The 22,502-nt window shown below is 48.0% G+C and overlaps 1 protein-coding gene across 2 annotated transcripts; it reads right to left on the bottom strand.

Moving 5' to 3' along the window:
- Positions 1 to 1,497: 1,497 nt before the first annotated feature.
- LOC118788720 (amyloid-beta A4 protein-like) lies at positions 1,498 to 20,757 on the bottom strand. Of its 2 annotated transcripts, XM_036544746.1 has the most exons (17): positions 20,498 to 20,757; positions 10,614 to 10,781; positions 9,617 to 9,746; positions 9,076 to 9,188; positions 8,700 to 8,890; positions 7,568 to 7,818; positions 7,067 to 7,234; positions 5,552 to 5,685; positions 4,964 to 5,038; positions 4,390 to 4,548; positions 4,146 to 4,274; positions 3,220 to 3,319; positions 2,664 to 2,882; positions 2,420 to 2,473; positions 2,185 to 2,276; positions 1,805 to 1,951; positions 1,498 to 1,661 (listed from the first exon to the last, which is right to left on the bottom strand). In XM_036544746.1, the coding sequence occupies exons 1-17, from the start codon at positions 20,555 to 20,557 to the stop codon at positions 1,560 to 1,562; spliced, it is 2,292 nt and encodes a 763-aa protein (XP_036400639.1). In that variant the 5' UTR covers positions 20,558 to 20,757; the 3' UTR covers positions 1,498 to 1,559. The 2 variants fall into 2 exon arrangements, with proteins under 2 accessions (XP_036400639.1, XP_036400640.1); XM_036544747.1 differs by lacking the exon at positions 7,067 to 7,234 and having other exon boundaries at positions 20,498 to 20,755.
- Between the last annotated feature and the right edge of the window lie 1,745 nt (positions 20,758 to 22,502).

Below are 22,502 nucleotides of genomic sequence, written 5' to 3'. Positions count from 1 at the left end.
CAAATGTGTAAACGGGAAGAGTAACTGATGGGTTAAATTAAATGAAAGCACAAAATGAGCAAGACTGGGCTCAGGAAGGGACGTGATCAAGCGTGGTGGCTCTCCTGGCTATGACTGGTTTCTGGGGAGGAAGGGAGGGAGGAAAGGAGGGGGGCAGAGAGAGAGAGAGAGGGATGATTCTAAATACCCTGCTCCCCCCAGCGCCCCTGAATATCAGACACAGGAAAGAAGTAAGCAAAGGACAAAGCCGAAGGTACATCTAAGTCTTTTTCTGTTTTTTTTTCTATTTTCTTCTTCACGTATGAAATCTACAGACACAGAAACAAGGATGGTGAAAATGATCTGAAATAACCCCACCCCACCCCCTACTTCCACAAAATGCAATACAGTAAAAAAAGAAATGAAAAGAAATCAACTCTGAATGATTTATCTCTGAGAATGCATAGTAAGCCTTCAAAACAAATGTTTCAAATATTACACATCTACAGCTAGCCAACCCCCTGCATACTGTTCTCTTACCACTAGAGGGGGCATGGCATGGGAAAAAAAAAAAGATTTTTTTTCTTAAAGCAATGTCTTCATGATAACATCAGCAGACCACATTCTGTGTTTTTTTTTTTTTTAATATCACGTGATCACGATATACTAAATTTATAATCCTTCTAAATTACACAATCTCTACTTGAGAAATGGCCAGTCCAAGTAGCAGAACATAAGTTTTCTCTGTAGTCATTGTTGTCATGCACTATAACAGGCACAGCTAGTCTCTGACACTAATTCGATACTTTTACACGCAAATAAAAAATAACATTCATTTTTCACACTGCTCCTCCAGATGATTTCAGATTTTTTTTCCTATTTAATTTTTTTTTTTTTTTGGAAAACAAAACCGAAAACAATAGAATAATCCTAAAATAATGCTCACTGAAGAATACATTATAATCATTGTTATTATTAATATCATTTACCCATTAAGAACCTGGTATGGTCGAACACAGCACAGCTGGCATCATCCAAGTGCACGGGGCGGGGAAGGTGGGGGGCGGGGCGGGGTCTGGGGGGGGTGATTGACACTTTGACTCGTCCGTGCCACGGGGTACGGGAGCACTGAGGGGCGGGAGCAGGACAGTGTGGGGGACTGCCTCACGCACAGACGGACGGGCCCACGTCTCCCTCCAGAACACTGCACACGGGCTGTGGAATGGGCACGCCGTGCAGACCGTGAGCCGCACGGCGTCAGACCAGAACTGGGCGCCGGTGTGCTTTCAAAATCGGCTTTTGCAGAGGAATCTCCCGTCCCCACAGGGACGCTGGCGCGGGCCAGTCGGGAGGCCGTCGCGGATGAATGGACCAATCGTAATTGACACTGGGTTAAGACATTTGACGCGTACTGACTGAGGCCCTGCCTTATGGACGTAGCGACAGAGCGCTGGGTCTGTGGTGTGCCAGCCCCACCCACACTGTCCTGTGCAGAGTGCTCAGCTGGGGGAGGGGGTGGGGGGTGGGGGCAGGGCGGGGTTTGGGGGTGGGGAGAGGGGTGGCAACAGAGCAGCGGGTCCTCAGTTCTGCATCTGCTCGAAGAACTTGTATGTGGGGTTCTCGTAGCCGTTCTGCTGCATCTTGGACAGGTGACGCTCCTCTGGGGTCACTGCCGCGTCCACCTGTCGGAGAGAAAACTGTTAAACACACACTGCCTATTACTCCAACCCCTCCTCTGTAACTCCTCCCCACCGCTCCACCCCTCCACTATAACCCCTCCCCCTCCCCTGTAACCCCTTCCCTCAGCATGCAACTCCTCCCTCACCTCTATCACTCCGTGATGAATGGATGTGTACTGATTCTTCCTCAGCATCACCAGGGTGATGACGATGACAGTCGCGATGACGACCCCGCCCACCATCAGTCCAATGATGGCACCTTTATTGGAGCCCACGTCCTCAGCAAAGAACACCTAGAGAGAAACATACCAGTCAGTCAACTTAGAAGAGACACCTGTAAGTCACATCCAGGGTATAGAAACTGCCAGTCCTTACACCTACACCTGGATATAGAAACTGCCAGTCCTTACAGGGCCACAGAAACAGCTAACAAACCGAACCATTTCCATTTGATACATAATGCATAGCTTGTGTGTCCTGTACCTGAGTATATATAAGTTTGTGATGACAGAGGATGAATATTTACCAGTTTCTGATGGTGCACTTCATATCCAGCACTGTGTCTCTCCTCTGCCTCCATCTTGAGCTCAGGGACCTCCTCCAGCTTCATACCAGAACCTGGGGCATGGATACCCACAAATAAAAACAGGAACGCATACATAAACCCACGCGCACGCACACACACACACACACACACACACACACAAAACCGCACATGCTCACACACTCGTGCACACTCATGCCAACACTCACGCACTCACCGGGTCTTGTGGGAAGTCCTCTATCAGCGACAGGACGCACATCTACTGGTTCAACTGGAGAGACAGACGGAGAGATAAATAGGGACAGAGAGAAAGGGGGGGGGAGAGAGATAGTGTATTTAGTCTCCAGTGCCTACAGATATTGCTTTTTTCAGTCCCTGTCATCAGCACGGCGTCTCTTCATACATGAACATCGGTAGGAATCTCGCTGACGTGCGCCGATACCCGCAGAGCGCGCGCTTACCGTGGTTCTCGGTGTTGACCTGGCCGAAGCTCTCGGGGTGGATGAAGCCGCGCCCGTCCAGGCCGAGCCCCGCCTCCTCGGGGGGCAGCAGGTCGACGGGGGTGGTGCTGTCGGGCAGGTCGGGCATCAGGGCGTCGTTCCCGTAGCTGATCCTGCCCTCGCTCTGCAGGGACGACACCTGCTGGGACACCTCCGCCCGCTCCAGCTGCAGCAGCTCGTCTGGGGACCAGAAGCAGCAGCGGCATTTACGCATTCATCGATTTCTGTGTTTACACGTGTAATCTGATTTCATTCCAGTTAACTGTAATCAATGTCATTTGATTTGTATGTGTTAGTGTTACACCTCTCACAATATACTTAAATTAGTATGCCAATAAAAGAGTGACGGGTGGAGTGTGAGCGAAGGGGGCGGAGTGTGATTGAGGGGCAGAGTGTGAGTTAGGGGGCGGGCGTGACTGATGGGGCGGAGCATGAGCGAGGGGCGGAGCGCGACAGGGAGAAAGAGGGAGAGGAGACTGTGGGAAGGCGGGAGGCAGCGTCGGCCGCAGAAACTCACCCACTTGATCCTGGATCTCGTCAGCGACGCCGGGCACCTTGTACAGCAGCCCCAGGGACTGATTCATCCTCTCCTCAATCACTCGAAGGTGGGTCAACACCTGGGGGGGGGTCAGGGGTCAGAGGTCACAGGATGCTCCACTCATTCTTAATTCCATGACATATCCAAACTAAATTACACCCATACCATCCTTTCAACTCAATGCCAACTCAGTGCAGCTCCGAAAACCTCACTCCAATAATGCAGTAATGGTATCTCTTGAGTTTTTTGAGACATCGTGAAATTTCCTGGTTGGTGAATGTTTCTTCCATATTTGGAGTCCATGTCTATCTGTAAAAACTGCTCCTAATCTGTTTCTGTGAGATGATTCTGTGCTGACTCACTGCAGCAAGGCCCGCAGTGACAACCATTACAGTGTATTAAATGTACTCCTACGCTACACTAATTAACTAATATTCTGCACCGCACCACACTATAGTAATTACCATTCCATGAAATATTTAAATTACATGTTTCTAATTTTTAGAGGATTTATCTTAATGAACCTATGAGAGTTCAATTTATAAGATGAAAACAAAATGGAGACCATGTAAGACAGCTGTGGACCTTTTTTTAAGCATGCATCTTTTCCTCCGTTTTTGTATACAGATATGCCAAACTGTAGTGTATCAAACAAAATTGACAGCACTTGGGCTTATGTTACATTGTTACATTGGCATTTATTGGCATTTAGCAGACACTCTTATCCAGAGCTACTTACATTACTCACAGGTTACAATTTTTTACGTTATCCATTTATACAGCTGGATATTTACTGAGGCAATTCTCGGTTAAGTGCCTTGCCCAAGGGTACAATGGCAGTCCCCCAGCGGGGAATCAGACCAGCAACCTTATGTCATCATTTAGCTCCGACAGAGAGGGGGTACCTGGGGGCGGATCTGGGCAGCCTTCTTGGGGTCCACCATGCGGACGTGCTCGAAGTGCTTGAGCGTGTGCTGTCTGTCCTTCTGCTCGGCGCGAACGTACTTCTTCAACAGCGAGAAGACGTGGCGGGGCTACGGGCGGAGGAGGAGAACAGACGGAGGGCGCGGGGTTAATACGGGCTGTGACTGGGGAGCTTTCGGTGAGGTGAGGGTGGAGGGCGCGGGGGGGTCGGGGGGGGGGCGTTACCCTGGGGGGGTCGGCCTGCAGGGCAGTCAGGTAGCTCTCCAGCGCCAGGCGGCGGCGGTCGTTCAGCAGGGCCTCCACCCGCGCCATGTGCGTCTCCACCAGCTGCTGCCTCTCGCTGGCCGCCTCCTGCTCCAGAACCTCCACCTTCTCCTGGAAGTGCTGCAAGGAGCAGAGTACATTAATGAGAGACACCAATCGGAGACTCTGTTACTGCGGGTCACCAATCACAGACTGCGTTACTAAGAGTTACCAATCAAGTTATTACTGAGGGCAACTAATCAGACTGTGTTACTGAGGCCATCAATTACAGATTGTATTACTGAGGGCCACCAAATCCCAGACTGTATTACAGAGGGCTACCAATTACAGACTGTATTACAGAGGACCACCAATTAGAGACTGCATTACTGAGGGCCACCAATCAGAGAATGCATTTCTGTGGGCCGTCAACCAGAGAGTGCATGAATGAGTGCCTCCAACTGAAGACTGCGTTACGTGTTTGTGAAAGTACACGGGTGTGTGTGAAGGAAGGAGTGTGAGTGAGCAGAAAACTATTTGCATAGGTGTGTCTCACCTGAATGACGGCCTTCTTGTCAGCACGGGGCAGGCTCTTGGCCTTTCTCTCTGCCTCCTCCCACTCTCTCATTACCTAAGATGAAGCGAGAAAAAGAGTGAGAGTGAGAAAAAGAGCCAGAGAGACAGTGGGTTGTAGAGGTCTATCTACTCTTTGCTGATAAGCCAAATTTTCAATATAAGTCACTATTACTTCTGAGCTAAGCTCACTTGCTGACATAAATGTCTAAATATATATGAAACGTGTGTTGTTAGACCATCACTCCAATGAAATTATTTTACAAACATAAGAGCCTTCAGTAAATCTGTAAACTACGAAAACAAAAATATTTTACCTGAGGTTAATAACATGCCATACAGAAATACAACTTAAAACCCCAGAGACATCACGGTTTAATAAGAAATACGTTGCTCCAATATTGTCACTTTCATCATTTCATATGGAGCACCACTGCTTGCAGTCTATAAGTGGTGGGCCTGAAACAGCACAGATCACAGAGATCCCTGCTCGTTCAGTCTGAGCCCATCCCTGTGCTTTCCCTCCGCCACCCTCCCCTCATCTCTCCTCCTCCATCTTGTGAAATCTCACCTGAGACATCCTCTCTCTGTGCTTGGCCTCCAGGCTCTCCTTGGCCTTCTGGAAGTGGGCGTGTTCGTTCTCGTCTCCCGGTGTCTCCAGGTAGCGGTCCACGGCGTCAGGGGGGCTGGGGGCGGTTGTGGGCACTGGGCGGGGTGAGGGAGGAGGGACAGTTATCCGCCGATGTCTGGGAATCTTATCGGAGATCTATCTCTGACTCAGCTGCCGGCCCTCCGTCTCAGTGCCCTTCCCATCGTGAACCTCATCTCACCTTGAATCTCCTCCCCCCTGGCTCTCTCTGCCCAAATTACGCCCGCCCCCCCTCTGCATTGCACCTGGTGTCTAAACTCTTAAGGGCACATCTCATAACTCTGCCCTGTTCCCCAGCTCTGTCGAAACGCCTTCACAACCCCCCCCCCCAAGCTCACACCTCCTCCTCTGCATTCCTCCCGATGCCGTTCCCCTCTCCTCCCTCCCTTCGGTAAATATCCCCCTGTTCCTTTCATCCCCTCTCCCTCCCTCAGTGTTCTCCGACACACAAGAGAAACTCTGGTTTCAGACACAAACAGAGTCATGCCACACACTGGCTAGTACACATGTTAGTGAGTGAGTCTGTGAGTGAGTGGGTGGGTGAAAGGGAAAACTGACAATGGAAGAATACATGGACAGTTAGGAGCAGGCCCTAAAGACCTGACAGACACAGGGTTAGGTGTGTTCCTAGCAGGGGGATTTGTGTCTCCTGCCTGAGCTATGGGGGGGGCGGGGGGTCAAAAGAGCCCCACAGCTCAATGCCAGCCTGTTCCAGTATGAACATGACCATCCACACCACAGTATTATATTCTACTCCTACACTATACCACAGTACTGCATTCTAGTCCTGCTCTATACCACAGTACTGCATTCTTGCCTTATACCACAGTACTGCATTGTGGCTTCTGAAACTACGCTTTACTGCAGTCCTGGGTGGAAAGGTACACCGAGGCAGAATGAACTGGAACAGATCTGGCGGCAGGACTGTACTCTGCGAGAACGGGGGTCTGCTGGATGTGGGCTGGCGTCTCACACAGAAGCCAAACCACACCGCTGCCACACCGCAATCACACCCCGACCACACACGCACCACACCTCCACCGAAGGCCCTTCACACCACAGCACAACAAGGAACACAGTGCACACACTGACAGAGTATCTCCCTAATGTTACAGACGCAAAACAGAGACAGATTTTGACCAACTACAGGGACCACATACTAGCAGAGTATAGGTCACACAACACGAAAAAGGAAAAGGCCTCATGAAGAGCTCCCTCAGTGGCTCCTCATTGCTATTTCCATCCCAGGACGATGCATCACGGGGCGAGGGAAGAATTCGCCCCGCGGGGTTAACTCCAGAGGCGGGGCCGTGACCATGTGACCCAGACACAGTGTGAGTACTGTGAGGTTAGGCACAAGCAGAGAGCGGGTGGGTGTTAGACAGAGCCGCAGTTGCGGCGTGCGTGCGGTAGGGGGCGCTGTGCCGCTGGACTTACACACGCTGCTGCAGACTGCCAGGCAGTACTCCTCTGACTCAAAGTTATTGCGGTTGCCCCCGCAGCCCCCGTAGGTGAAGGGGGCACAGCCGCCCTGCTCAGGGTCAAAGTGCCAGCGGGGCAGACCCTCCGAGCAGGGTCCCGGGTCTGCATGCTCCCAACACACCTCTGGCAGGGAGAGACAGTCTGAGTGCGCGCGCACACACACACACACACACGCGCACACGCCATACCCACCCACACACATCTCACACACACACAAATGTGCTATACCCACGCACACACCTGTGCACACTGCCTACACACTCTCTCACACACACACACACACACACACACTAGAGGGAACATATTCATGAGGATGAATACTCAGAAGATGAGCTTTCAGCCTATTTCATTTGAATAACGCTCTCTGATCAGTTCCTGGAGGAGGAGCCTGGAATGGTGAGGACATATTAATTGACAGCACTGTGGCATCACGCTGCCCCACCCACTTTCTCCTACCTCTGACCACTTCCTCCACTGACTCGGTGGTGGTGGTGGTCGTCGTCGTGGCGACATTAGTGGTGTGCTCGCTGGTGTCACGATCGTCGTTCAGGTTATCTTCATCGGCATCATCCTCATCGTCATCGTCACCGTCGCCATCTTCATCGTCTTCTTCATCCTGGGCCTCGTCCACCTCCACATCCTCATCGTCCTCTCTCACCGCAGGCTCCGCCTCCTGCTGCGCTGCCCGCCCTGCCTCCCGTGGCATGCTGGAGAGAGAGACAGAGAGAGAAAGAGAGAGAGAGAGAGACAGAGACAGAAAGACAGTCATGGGACAAGTTAGTTACCGAGTGCTCAGGCAGTATCTCATAGCAGTGGTTCTCAACTCCGGTCCGGGGGACCCACTGTCCAGCATGTTTTAGATGCCTCCCTGCTCCAACACACCTGATTCAAATGATCAGTTTGTTATCAAGCAGCTGCAGCAGTTAATACCCAGTTGATCATTTGTATCATTTGAATCAGAGTTGAGAACCACTGTATAGAGCACTCCAATCCAGAATCATCAAAAACACTTTATGACTGCTTGAATATGTGTGTTGGAACACGAGTGTGTGAGTGTGTGTGCACGTTTTGAAGCGGTGTGTTGTGACAAGGGTTTTTGCCTGTGTGTGTGTGTGCGCGCGCGTGTGTGCGTGAGTGAGTGTGCGCGTGCGTGCGAGTGTGAGTGTGTTCGTGAGTGAGTGTTTGGGTGGCGTGTGTGTGAGTGAGTGAGTGAGTGAGTGTGAGTGTGAGTGTGAGTGAGTGCGTGCGAGTGTGAGTGCGAGTGCGTGCGAGTGTGTGTTTGGGTGGCGTGTGTGTGAGTGAGTGAGTGTGAGTGTGAGTGTGAGTGTGAGTGAGTGCGTGCGAGTGCGTGCGAGTGTGAGTGCGAGTGCGTGCGAGTGTGAGTGTGAGTGCGAGTGCGTGCGAGTGTGAGTGTGTTCGTGAGTGAGTGTTTGGCTGGCGTGTGTGTGAGTGAGTGAGTGAGTGAGTGAGTGAGTGAGTGAGTGAGTGAGTGAGTGAGTGAGTGAGTGAGTGAGTGAGTGGCGTGCGCGTGTGAGTGAGTGCGTGCGAGTGTGTGTTTGGGTGGCGTGTCGGGGTAACGCATGCGCACCTGCTGTCAGTGTAGTCGGTCTCGGGGCCGCCCCACCACACGTCAGAGTCGTCCTCCTCGGGCTCCGCGCTGTCCGACTCCCTCTCCGTCTCGGAGGGGCAGCACACGAACTCCACCCCCCGGAAACGGTCAATCCCGCACGGCAACAGCATCCCGTAGTCATGGAGATTCATGGAGTGGTCCCCGCAGGACTGCGGAAGGAGGCGGTCAGAGGAAACAGAGGTGGTGAGTCACCGTCACTGGGGCAATGAGAGACACTGCTGTGGTGTTGTGGTTTGCTACGAGCTGTTTGTTTCTGAGTATTTGTGTGTGTGTGTGTGTGTGTGTGAGTAACAGTGTTACTGTATGCGTATAGGGTGTGCAGAGCCTTCCGTACCTCCTTGGCCACTGTGTGCCAGTGCAGGTGACTCTCACAGATGTCCATGCGCTCCTGGTGCAGGAACTTACACTTGTCAGGGACCAGCAGAGCATCACTCACAAACTCCCCCACTGAGAAACACACAGAAATAGCACTGCTTATGAACTACCCCGCTGAGAAACACACAAAGAGTACTGCTCATACACTACCCTGCTGAGAGGCATACAAAGAGTGTTGCTCATGAACTCCCTCACTGAGAAGCACACCCACAGAGCATCACTCACTAACTCGCCTACTAGCAAACAAAAACACACAAACACTAATAGCTCACATTTAGAAATACACACAATGGTGCTAACATCTTTTTTACACAAACACAGCTGTTGATGTGCCACCCACCCACCGACACACACACACACACACACACACACACACACACACACACACACACACACAGACACACACAGACACACACAGACACACACAGACACACACACACAGACACACACAGACACACACACACAGACACACAGACACACAGACACACAGACACACATACCTAGGCAGCGGTAGGGCACCACAATATGCATGTGATTGGGGCACTGCTTGCGGCCTTTCTTGCACCAGTTCTGGATGCTGATTGGCTGGTTGGCCTCCACTACGTTGGTGATCTGGAGCTCAGGGTAGACCTAGGGAGGTGCAGGTCTCCATCACTCTGTGTTCCAATGCATTACTGTCAAAGCTTTTCATTATCCATTTCCTCCCATCCCTCTCTCCCCGTTCCTTCCATTCCTCTTCCTCTCTACCACCCTCTCTGCTCCTGTCTCTTCTGCTCTCATACCTTGTCTCCTCTCTCATACCGTCTGTCTCCTCTCCTCACCTCTCATACCCGCCGCCTCCTCTCCTCCTCTCTCATACCCTCTGCCTCCTCTCCTCACCTCTCATACCCTCCACCTCCTCTCCTCCTCTCTCATACTCTCTGCCACCTCTCTCATACCCTCTGCCTCCTCTCCTCACCTCTCATACCCTCCACCTCCTCCTCTCTCATACCCTCTGCCTCCTCTCATACCCTCCACCTCCTCTCCTCCTCTCTCATACCCTCTGTCTCCTTTCCTCCTCTCTCATACCCTCTGTCTCCTCTCCTCCTCTCTAATACTCTCTGCCACCTGTCTCATACCCTCTGCCTCCTCTCCTCACCTCTCATACCCTCCACCTCCTCTCCTCCTCTCTCATACCCTCTGTCTCCTCTCCTCCTCTCTCATACCCTCTGTCTCCTCTCCTCCTCTCTCATACCCTCTGTCTCCTCTCCTCACCTCTCATATCCTCCACCTCCTCTCCTTCTCTCATACCCTCTGCCTCCTCTCCTCCTCTCTCATACCCGCCGCCTCCTCTCCTCCTCTCTCATACCCTCCGCCTCCTCTCCTCCTCTCTCATATCCTCTGCGCCTCCTCTCCTCCGGTCTCATACCCTCTGCGCCTCCTCTCCTCCGGTCTCATACCCTCTGCCTCCTCTCCTCCTCTCTCATACCCTCTGCCTCCTCTCCTCCAGTCTCATACCTCCTGGCAGTACTGCAGGATGCCCTCCTTGGAGCCGATGCAGCTCTTGGTGCCGCTGGGGTCGGACTCCCACTTGCCCGTCTGCACGTTGATGTGCATGTTGAGCTTCCCACAGAACATGGCCACCTGAGGCTCTGCCAGCAGGCCCATAGAGCCATCTGTCAGCATCTGGAGAGAGAGAGAGAGAGGACATGATAGCTGATAACGTATATACTTTATATATATTCTGTTAGAACACCCTGTATTCCCTTTCCTTCATGGAAACGCTCCTGAACTCTGCACTCCCTCCCTCTAAACAAAGCAGCCTCAGGGACAGCCAATAGAACTGACCCACAATTCCAATGGCCTAAGGATTTGCCTGAGCACTTTCCTGGGAATTAAGAGTCTGGGAGCGCGAGAACAATAACAGCTTCACATTCACAGCGCAGGAAGCCGTTAATGTGGCGTTTGCCCAGGTGATTACAGTACAGTACAGTGGAATTACTGCGCTGCGGTCCGCGGCTCCGACCTCACCGCAATCGGCAGGGTTCCCTGTGCCTCTGATGGAGGTAAACAGGTACAGGGAAAGAGCTGGAAAACTGCAGCGCATGCCCGGTACCCTCCTGCGCCCCCCCCAAACCCCCCCCCAATGGGGCCGCTCCAGAAACGGCGCTCCTACTCCCCGTTGTCGTCACGGCGCTAAATTAAACAGGCGCCCAGACCTTCCCCTCCCCCCTCCCCTCCCCCGGGGGTCTCAGGCGCAGGGACGTCTCCTCTGGGAGAGGGCCTCTAATTAGAGACCATAAATTGGGCGGCGCTGCTTCCAGCTCTCTCCCGGGACAGAGGTGCGGGCGGGGCGGGACGGGGGGTGGAGCCGGGGGCGGGAGCATGGTGGAGGCTCTGCTGGATTTGCGATCAGGATGTGAAAAGGGTCGGCAAGATGTGCACCTCCAATAATCATATGTTCCGTATCACATAATAGATTTGACATTGAAATATTTCTACATCTATTTCAAGATCTAATATTGCATCAAACCGCCCAACCCCCACAACCAAGCACTGCGTGGAGCTCCAGTTTTACTACACAGACTCACTGTAAAGTGATCCACATTCACTCCCACTTTCAGGCTGGGATATTAATAACAGTGAATATTAATATCATTATCTGTTTTATTTTGCTTGTTACAGCAGGGTTACTAGGCTTTCCTTCATGGATATTGACAGGAAACAATTAAAGAATAAAACTGGTCTTTATTATATACTATAATATATTATATATTCAATAACAAGTGAGCAGACAGACAGACAGAGATAATTCTGTTAGTAACTTCAATGTGGCTCAGAGCTAGGACTGAGACAGAGCCCCTACTCACAGCATCCAAAGAGACGTTCCCAAGGCAGTGTGTGGAACGCCCTCCCCCCCCCCCGCCTCCCCCTCACAAGCGCAGCTAATCGGACTGCTCTGCGCTCCTCATCAAAACAACGGTGACGTAATCCGAAACAACAATGTCCCTTTCAGAACTGCACAACATGCCATAAATATCACTGTTTCCAGCACACGGTCACAGTTCATACCATTAGCCACACACAGGTGGCAGCACTGAGCACACACAAGCCAGCAGCAGCACCCTCTAATACACACACACACACACACACACACACACACACACACACACACACACACACACACACACACACACACACACACACACACACACACACAGATACACACAGTTTCTTTGCTTGCTTACATGCTTACGTGTGTGTGTGTGGTTGCGTGGGGATGTGTAATGTTAACGAGTGTGTGTGTGTGTGTGTGTGTGAAGACTCCATTGTACTTTGGGTGACTGTGGGGATGTTTTGAAGGCTGGCTGCACTGTGACTGTCGCTGTGATACTAAGAGGAGGGCCTCCCATTAGACCGCTTGCGCAGCAGTGAAGGTGTGTAAATATCTCTCTCTCTCTCTCCCTCTCTCTCTCAGTGGTAGCGGTAACTTAACCCCCTTAAATCACCCCGTCTCTGGACTCCCGCCACCCATGAGAGGAAGTGTGAGATCCGCCAGCTCACATAGCAGGCTGGGCTCCAGCCAGAGCAGGGGGGGGGGGGGGGGGGCATCGTGCTGGCCAATCACAGCGCCCCAATGCCCATACCAGCCAATCACGCCATAATGTCATTCAACAATGTCAGTCTTTGTTCCTGCATATCAATTCTGTTTATGCGTCTATACGCATCATGCACAAATAGTATGGAAAAAACATATTATACATACAAACATGCATGCAGTATATGCACATATAAATACATACACACACAAAGGCTTCGCTCCACTGATGACACTAGTGAAACACTGATCAGCCTCTATAGCACTAGCCCTGTGTTGCACTGTGTGTATGTATGTGTGTGTGATTATATACATACATATATATATACACACGAGAGTGTGTATGCTGGCGTATGTGGTTTTCATTCCAGCTGAGCCTTCTCTCAGTTAGGTTTGTCTGAGGTGTTCAGTGTTCAGTGTTCATTAGTGTTCAGTTATTTGACATCTTTGTATTTATTTGGCCGTAAAATCTTAATGAATGAAATAAGCTGTTACTATAAAAATGAAGCAAAGCTGTTTATACAACATGTTTTTATTAAGACCTGTCCCTTGGGCAAAGCTGGGGAAGCTCTCTCAATTAAGCTTAATTAGTTGTACAAGTTCAATTAATGCTTCTCAGGTCCACTGATAAAGTAATTACTCTTAATCAATTAAACCGAATACCTGTTTGTATTATTAATTTCAGTGGGTGATTTGGGTCAAATTAATAAAAACAACTTCCAGGAACACCTTCACCCGTAGAATCCTGTGGAAATTAACACTTCCAATAACCCGTATCAGTAACAGAGTGCCAACAGCAGATACTTGTTACTCGACGTCTCATGCAGATCGGCGTTCATTTGCCACCTGATCGGAGCCTAATTGAGGAGCTCAGCTGAAACGCTAACCGGATTTCACACTGTGCCCTCAGGGTGGGGGAGGGCAGAGAGGCGCAGACTGAAAGGAATGTTAGTGAATCCTCGCTGCTCTGATACACAGCTTTACCCAGCTGCAACATGCAGAGCGGTGTGCCTGGCAGCGGGGCGGGGCAGTGTGTTATATTAGGCATGGCAGGGTCGATGAGTGGGCGGGGCCATGTGCACTTGTGGGCGGGGTTGTATTATAAGTGAGAGGTGGTCACGTGGACGTGGGGGCGGGGTTGTATGTGCAAGTGGGTGGGGCTGTGTGTACAAGCGTGGGTTGTGTGCGTGAGTAGGTGGGCTGGGTGTTAGAGTGAAATCAACTTACCACTTATAAATAATAATAATTGGTAATAAATAAATAAGTGGTCATAGGGCAGACAGGGCAGTGAGGCAGGACCAAGTCTGATCAGACAGACTACTCTAATGTCACTCACACATACTCATTCATGCACACTCACTTGTGCAAGCACACAAACTCACACAGAGTAAAACCTGTACAGAAGGTGGAAGGAAAAAAGCATGAATTTGCATTATAATTTCTTCATGTAGTATTCTTTTATATATCTCATAAAGGCGAAACAGTGGGTCATCTAGGGATCTGCACTTGCAACCTCTGGCTTATAAGCCAGGAGAAGGACAGTGAGATGGAAAGCAGAGAAAAAAAGAAAGAGTGAAACAAAGAGACCATGTAATGAGGGGTGAGAGAGAGTAACAAAAGAAAGAGAGCAGGGATACTCTGATTGATAGTCTGCTAATAAAACATATTTGAATTTGAATTTTCTGCCATCAGAGGTACAGACAAGTGGTTATTCATGCCAGAGCAAACATCCCACAGAAATCCTCCAAAATCTTGCTGTTTCAACAGCGAAGCAAAGGGAACATGATACAAAGAAACTGATCTTTGGCACACTGCCTACTATGGACAACCGAATGCAATCATTCAGCATCTTCTTTTCACATTCTGACTGGCCCTGTGTGTGTAGCTAGGTTCAACATATCAATCACAGATTCTTTGTGGATGAGCCTCTGCTGCATGGAGGAGACAGACAGGCTGAAACACACTCCTACCCCGATGATACCTTGACCTTCTACAGCTCAGTTAAATTCGACAAAGTGTCCTTGTACTGTGTGTGTGTGTGGATAAGCGGGTTTCACTGACATCTTCAGACATTCATTTGAATCAGTAAACCGATAAAATCTCTAAAATCTCAAGAGACACTCCAACATTTATGTTGACAGAGAAGATAATCTCTCTTAAAATGTCCTTTCAAGCTCATTCAACTACCACTTAAAAGGGTTTTGTCTGCTCATAAATACAGTAGCCTAGGCATAATTATTCCACAAGGCTTTGACATATTTAACCTAAAGCAGCTCAGTTATCAGTGTTTCCTCTGCTGGGTGGTAATGGCTCACCAGCTCTGCAGATGTACCTATGAACAGCTACAGCTTGGTCATATACAATATTTAAAAGTTGTGTCTACTCCTCAAGGTCAACCTAAACCCACACTTAAGCCTGCCACACCACATATTACCACTCCCGCGAACGGAAAAGCCTCGCAAATCTATCTTTGTCACAGCTGCTTGACTTTGTAGTGGGGGGGAAAAAAAAGTCACTTCCAAACTTGTCGACTCCTTCCACCCCCAAAAGTCAGAGTAGAAATAATTTTTTTCCCTTCTTTCACCAGAACATTAGAAAACAAACACGTGCAGTTGTGCCTCTTAGTGCAATACATGTGCTAACCAATACCGACACAACCACGTCAAAATTATATTGTCAAAAAAAATTACGACTTCAAAATCATCTTCATGTTTGTTGGACCCCATTCCAATAAAGATTGAAAGCCAACTTTGACTTGCTATATGCCATCTATTCTGGCAGAACTGGGCCAATAGCCGATCGAATCAGACATTGAGATATCTGAAGACATTGTTGGTGCAATTTCCATAACTGTGATATCAGAAAAAAAGTTCTTTAATAAATTTTAGTATGTGTACTTCTTACAGTAAACAGTCAACTGCAATAAACTCAAGAACTTGTGAGACCGAGCAGAGTCAGCGGTAAAAAGAACACCTTGTATTCTGTTGTGTTCGCCTCGGCTAACTAAACTGAAAGTGGCATATATTATCTGACCACATTGAAGAATTGCCACTGTTTACCGCCATGTGACCAGCAGTGGGGGGATCCAATTACACCATCATTACAGTGCTGTTCTGTCATAACAGATGGAGCAGGTGTGGAAAGTGTAGCTACTGGGGCGTTGATAAGATAAAATTGCTTACAGGCTGGAATAAAAGTAGATGAAAAAAATGAACAAAATAACTGCACCCCCCTTTAGCAATTTCCAGGGTTCAAATCTAATGAAGCAGGAGATTCAACAGACATCAACAATGCCCTTGTCTATGAGCAGGATACAAGTTTCATCAAAAGGCCAGAGTATGATAAATTCAACTTTCTGAGAGAAAAACTTTTTCTATATTGTCTCCATAGTATAGCCTCAGTGTGAATACTACTACAATTAACTGATCACTTCAAGTGAAACGCTGTCATCCTATGGCAAAGTTTGTAATTCCACCCTGTCTGAGTCATATTTTAAATAAAAAATTTAGACGTAAACAATGTTACAAACATCAAACCCATTTCTGATCTACTATATTTCTTAGAACAGTGGCATAGTGGCTGCTAACTTGTTTCATTTCCCACGATCTGTGTGGAGATTTCCGAGTAGTCTCACAAGGTCATAGTACAAAAACAGCTGCTCTTGTGAAAGTAGTGAATGATATACTTGCACCCTCTGACCAATGTTTCAGTGCAGCTCCTTTTGGACCTAAATGCTGCTTTTGACACATTTCTTATAAACTGACTCAGTTCTAGGTGGTTGAGACAGATATGTACTCTTTTAGTTCATATCACCTCATGGATAAGTGTCAGTTTGTGCAGATCAAAGTGCAAGGTTCCTTCCTAAACTAAATATGGAGTACAACAGTGATCTATTCTTGGGCCGCCGAAATTCTCTCCATACAGGCTGAGAGGTTTTTTTCAGAAACATAGTGTAATTTTCCTTTAATACACAGATACTAACTGCATGTCTGAATTAAGTCAGAGGAAGCTGAGAGAGACTATGATCTCTCTCTGAGAGGTTTTCCTCTACAATATCACTCACACCATACACCAGCATGGCCTGAAAAAATCTCATTAAAACTTGAACTTAAAAATACTACAGCACTAAGACATTGAGAATACAGCCCAGAAACACTGACTACAGCACTGACACTACAGAACTGAAACACTGATACTACAATACTGAAAAAATGATAGCACAGTGCTGAAACACAGACAGTTCAGCAACAAGACACTAACTGTAGACCACGGAAACACAGATACTGAGACTACAGCCCAGAGACGCTGACTACAACACTGAGACACTGATGCTTCAGGATCTTGGACCATCACTCCAACCCCATGCTCGGTCCCCACCAGCTCCCATCTCCTGTGGCACTAATTATAATGTAGGGGGCAGGGGGACTGCAGGGCTTGGCCACAGAGGGGCGCTGGAGAGCCCAGCAGAAGAGGACTACAGTCTATATTACCCATGTTTACCCAAAAAGCCTTCTGGAATGTTAAAGAAATACACAGTACTAGAGCCCACGAACAAAACATAAGGGTGTGAACAATGAACATCCAAACCTGCACTCGAAATAACCAGACTACAGATTCGGACACTATTAAAGCCACGTTCCTGAGAGACAATGATGGCAAGAAGAACATAAAATTCCCCCAGCAGCTAAACTCCGAACTGAGAAGATGACATTTTATTCTGGCAGATGACTGTCTGGCCAACTACCCACTGGACCTAAACCAACAGCTGGAGCAAGAGGGTATTCTTTGTGGTGGCTGGGCAGGCATAGCTAGAGGGGCGTGGCAGAAATGGTGCCCTCTCCTGGCCACGGTCACCCTTCTCATGCTCCTGGAGACCAAAATGGCTGCCGCCTGCCCCCAAATGACTTGCAATGAGCTCAGTGTAAAAAGAGCTCTTGGACTTCAAGTGGGGAAGGAAGGAAAGGGAGCGGCCGTGCTGGGGCGAAGAAGCCAAGCCAGCGAAGCTGATATCCAGCCAGGTGCACATTACAGAGCAGGGGGTACGAGTACAGATCCCCAGAGCTTAAGTTTGGTTTAAACCCTTAAAAGAGAATTTTATTTAAATGTTTTGCTTATTTTTGTGCTGACAGTTTTGTGTTTTGTCTAGGTATGCTTTCTACATTGGCATTTTATGGTTTATATTTTCTCCCAATTCTGACATTGAGCCCCTTTTCCCCTGTGATAATGTGGTATCTTAAAGTGTGTGTGGCCATCTCTTGGGTTGCACTGCATGTAGCACACCCATCCAAACCCTGGGCTGTGTTCCATGTTTTGCATGTAATATTACTCCTTTCATATATACCCCTTATGATGAATCCCTTGGTAAATGTGCTCCTCAAGCAGACACTCCACACTCTTAATACCCTCTTGTTCACTTGTAACATCAGCCACCTACAACCAAACAGGACACACACTCTCTAAGCAGCTCCACACCGCAGGGAGACTTCAGCACTGTTCCCAGCCCTGGTCCCGGGGACATACTGTGTGTGCTGGCCTTCACTCAGTTAATTAGCTTTGCGCTACTAATTGAACACATCTCTTGACAGTTATCTATTGAAAGAAATGGAGGAGAGACCTTTAGCTGATAACAGATAAAAAGGTCTCTCATTAAACGTTTTGTTTACATCTGCCCCAAATGTAGTGCAGCTGTCTACATTAAGAATAACTGATTCTTCAATCGTTCCGGGGTATTTTGCAATTAATTGAACAACCAATGAATCTTAATCACATTGGAAAAAAATCCGCAAGGTAAAGTTGCATACCCTGCATTTTAACTTCCATTAGCGCAAACGCACCTGCAAACGCTTTTCTTAAAAGAGAATATTTAAAGCAAACAAAATTTCAGATCAGCATCCAATTACCAGTTATAGCAAACCTAATTACCCAAACTCAGCTGGAAAGAGAGCCTGCGCGCACAGAGGTGCCACGGATTTAGGTCTCTTGCTGGGAGGCCATTCTGGCGAAATGGAGAATATCTGCACTGATATAATTCCATTTTGCTACGTGTGTCGCAAACAGCTAACACACTGAAAGCAGTCAGAGTAGCCAGCGCAAGCGCACCGTTAGTCACATGAACCGTCGCCTTTGCAGCCAAAGTGCCAAACATGTGGGCGTGCACCGTCTGTCTCAAACCAAAAGCCGAAACATGAAAGCGTCCACAACCTAATTATCATGGATCACCGAGGGATTATGATTGGTTACGTGATCCATTGTGGGTGTTTCGTGCGTCTGTGGATGCAGGGCCGTCTTGACAACAAGCACAGCAACACGCCGAGGCGCATAAAAGATGGATTAATTCCCAACAATTCTGATGAAACATATTCGCCCTCATAGCGCCGCTTCCCTTGCCAAAACAACGCAGCGCTGAATAGAGACGGATTGCAGCAGTTTCCCCACTAAATCCGGGTGTGCACCGTCACCTTATTCGATGGATATGCTTTTATGTTCTCTATAAATCCACAACACGAATCTAAACGCGAGTTTTGTTTTGGTCTGAAAGACATATTGGAAGCTTGCCCTCCCTCTCTCCCCTTGTCTGCCGTGTTATAGGAATGCTGCAGTGCACCGCCGCCATCTTACGTACGTCTCCCTCCATCCCCCTCTTTCTCAAGCCTTTTTCCCCACTCACGCGGTGTAAAAGAGGCGTAATGTGCCCTCACTCATCTACCATGGAAGACATTTAAATCCCTGCGGCCCTTAATGAAACGAGAATAGGCATGTTAAACTCACAAACGGCCCCTTTTCCTTTCAAACATACACACGAATCTAACGAGCAGGACCGAAGAATAAGGCTAGGGACAAAACGGATCGCTTAACACATCGCTCTTCGTTACTCGTTCAGAGAAAACGAATTTTACGAAGAGAACCGTCAACAATCCAGGGCTTTTTTCATTTCCCAAATCTATGTAGAATGTGCGTTCTAGAAATGTGTTTAGATCAGTGGAAAAAAAAGACGTATTTACATATAAATCCCATTAAGGTCGATCCCTCTGCAACAGCCCCCGAGTTCCCTTTTTATGATTCATCTACAGTATGTGCCAAATTGTCGGTCTGTAAGTGCGTATATGTCTGTTTTTCCAAACCGTAATCGCAATCTGTTAAATGTTCTGGAAAACACACAGCCGTAAAACGACCTAGATCAGCAATTTCGCGAAAATTCGGCCACAGTTGCATTCGCCTGTCATTTTTTCCGTCCCGAAAAACAGCGTTTAAAATCATAAACCTGCAGACAATGTCAGCTCCAGTGTACACGCGTAAGAACAATCGCTTCCAGTTAAAAGGTGCATTTTGAAAGCAAGCACCCTTTACATGTCTGCACACCCAGGTGTGTATTATTCATAAATACCCTCTTCCTTAATCAAAACAAAAACAAAAAAAACATCTATTGTTAATTTTCCATGATTCAGGGATTTTAAACGGTATAGGCTACCCTCAGCTCACCACAAACGGCAGCACAAACAGGCCAGGCGAATGCCAGCCCAAAGCACTAAAATAAATACGATTACTGCTTTTTATCTGCCAGCTCAGCAGCCTAATGCTATTTATGTGGTCAGACATCCAGAGCTCTGACTCGCTACTGCTGGGCATACAGAAGTCATGGTTGTCTGGTTACATCTTTTTCTTTTGGTACGTAATTACCTTTGGGTCGATGTCGCCCGAATGCCCCCATTATAGCAACGGAAGAGCGGGAGCGTAACGTGACACACTGGTGCCTCTGCTCCGCTCTCGGGAGCACGGTCACCGCTTTTTCTCCACTTTCCCTTACCTCAGCGGCCAATGTCGAGGTCGCCACCATGAAAAGCAATAAAGCCGCGCTTCCCCGCATGGCGTATTCCCCTGCTGTCGTGCGATCAATGTGCTGTTCGTGCGGTTTCCTCAGAACAAAAAAAATATCCGTCGGGTGTGTGCCGCTGCCGTGTCGGTGTTCAGTGCGCCGTGAGAGCGAATGTGATGATGTGGGATCGCGACGCTCCACAGCTGCTCCGCCGCCGGTCACCTGACCGCACGGCGAGAGAGAGAGAGAGAGAGAGAGAGAGAGAGAGAGAGAGAGAGAGAGAGAGAGAGAGAGAGAGAGAGAGAGAGAGAGAGAGAGAGAGAGGGTGCGGATACAGACGGGTCGGGAGTCAGTGGTGGGGACTATTTGTTCCACTGGACCTTCCGGAACTATATACACAATTTAGATTTCCTGCTACACCCTTCAGGAAGGTACGTTGCTTCAGTACATGTTCACCTCAAATCATTGAATGCTCTTAAAAATGTAAGGTGACTGCCCGGGGAGGAATGTGGGGGGCCTCTTCTTTGCAGATGGGTTGCTCAGGTGCGCTGCAGCAGGTATATTACATTATTGACATTTAGCAGACACTCTTATCCAGAATGACTTACATCAGTTGCAGTTTTTTTAAACAATGTTATGCATGTATGCAGCTGGGTATTTACTGAGGCAAGTATCTCGTTAAGTATCTCGTTTAAGGGTACAGTGGGGAATCAAACCGGCAAACTTTTGGTTACAAGTACTGCTCCTTAACCACTAGGCTACACTGCTGCCCTATGGCAGCTGACCATGTCAGAGGAACATGTATGAAATGTGTTTGTTAACCTTTGTCTAACATGACTAAAACCATGCTTACAATGACTGAAGAAAATACAGATACAACACGCTACTTCCATTACTTACCTCAAGGTATTTGAACAGGTTTTATTCATATTATTTACTACCACAGATGCCATTACCAATACTAACATAAGTATTATTACATTTAACAGTATTATTTGTCACCAATTGCATTGATATTTATTATATAAGTCAATAATTCAACAAACAGCCCCTTTTCCTCTTGCACACACCACAAAGTATAATAAATACAAAGTCACAAATCTCAAACACAATTGTATTTGATACAATTCTGTTGTTATCTTGTTATTCCAAGAAACAAATAATCACATTTGTACAGAGTGAGCATGGTGCACATATTGAGTGTCTTAACATCTAGCTCTCCAACAAATATACTGGAGCAGCTTCGCTTAATGAAACTTAATTGCTTATTGTTATAGACCCCCTCATGATTGTTCAACAGAACAATGAATTCATCATAAGCAATTACCTTGAATCCAGTTACCTTGAACATTGTTAGTGAATGTGATTATTATTGGGCCTCTGACGCACAAAAGAACAAAAATGACATGACAATATGTCTTTGTATGTTTTCAGCAGGAAAAAAAAACTCCAAATGAGTCACTGTATACCCAACAATTAACCCTCAAGTTAAATTCAGATCTGACCTGTTGAATCCCGAGTACCCAAGAGTGTAGTAGGAGCAAAATCCAGCCATCACAATGGTTTGCTGAAAATCTGCTAAAAGGCCGAAAACATCGTTCTTCATTTAGCCTTTGTTTTCATGAGAAGTGATGCTGTGTGGAGTAAGTGTTAGTGTGCTGCCACCTACAGGCCATGACAAACATGCAGCAGTTTGTATGACTAATATTTCTCCCACGGTATGTGGAGCTGGTAGTACATAACTGAACTGACAGAAGTGTATTCCCTAAGCTGGCAAATCCAGCGCTATTGAGGTAAAATCCGATTAAATTTCAATTGACGAGTTACATCAACACAGCAGCTGAAAAATTGAATTTCATATTACAGAAATGAAAGGCCTGGCTGAACATCTCAAAGCCCAAACCCACACGATAATAGACTGTTTGCCTGGCAGATGCATCATGCTATCAGAGATTAGATTCATCTCAATTCATGCCCCCTCACACACACACACACA

Source organism: Megalops cyprinoides, chromosome 14 (assembly GCF_013368585.1).
Source record: "Megalops cyprinoides isolate fMegCyp1 chromosome 14, fMegCyp1.pri, whole genome shotgun sequence".
Lineage (NCBI taxonomy): Eukaryota > Metazoa > Chordata > Actinopteri > Elopiformes > Megalopidae > Megalops > Megalops cyprinoides.
This window is presented reverse-complemented; position numbering and strand designations above follow the sequence as displayed.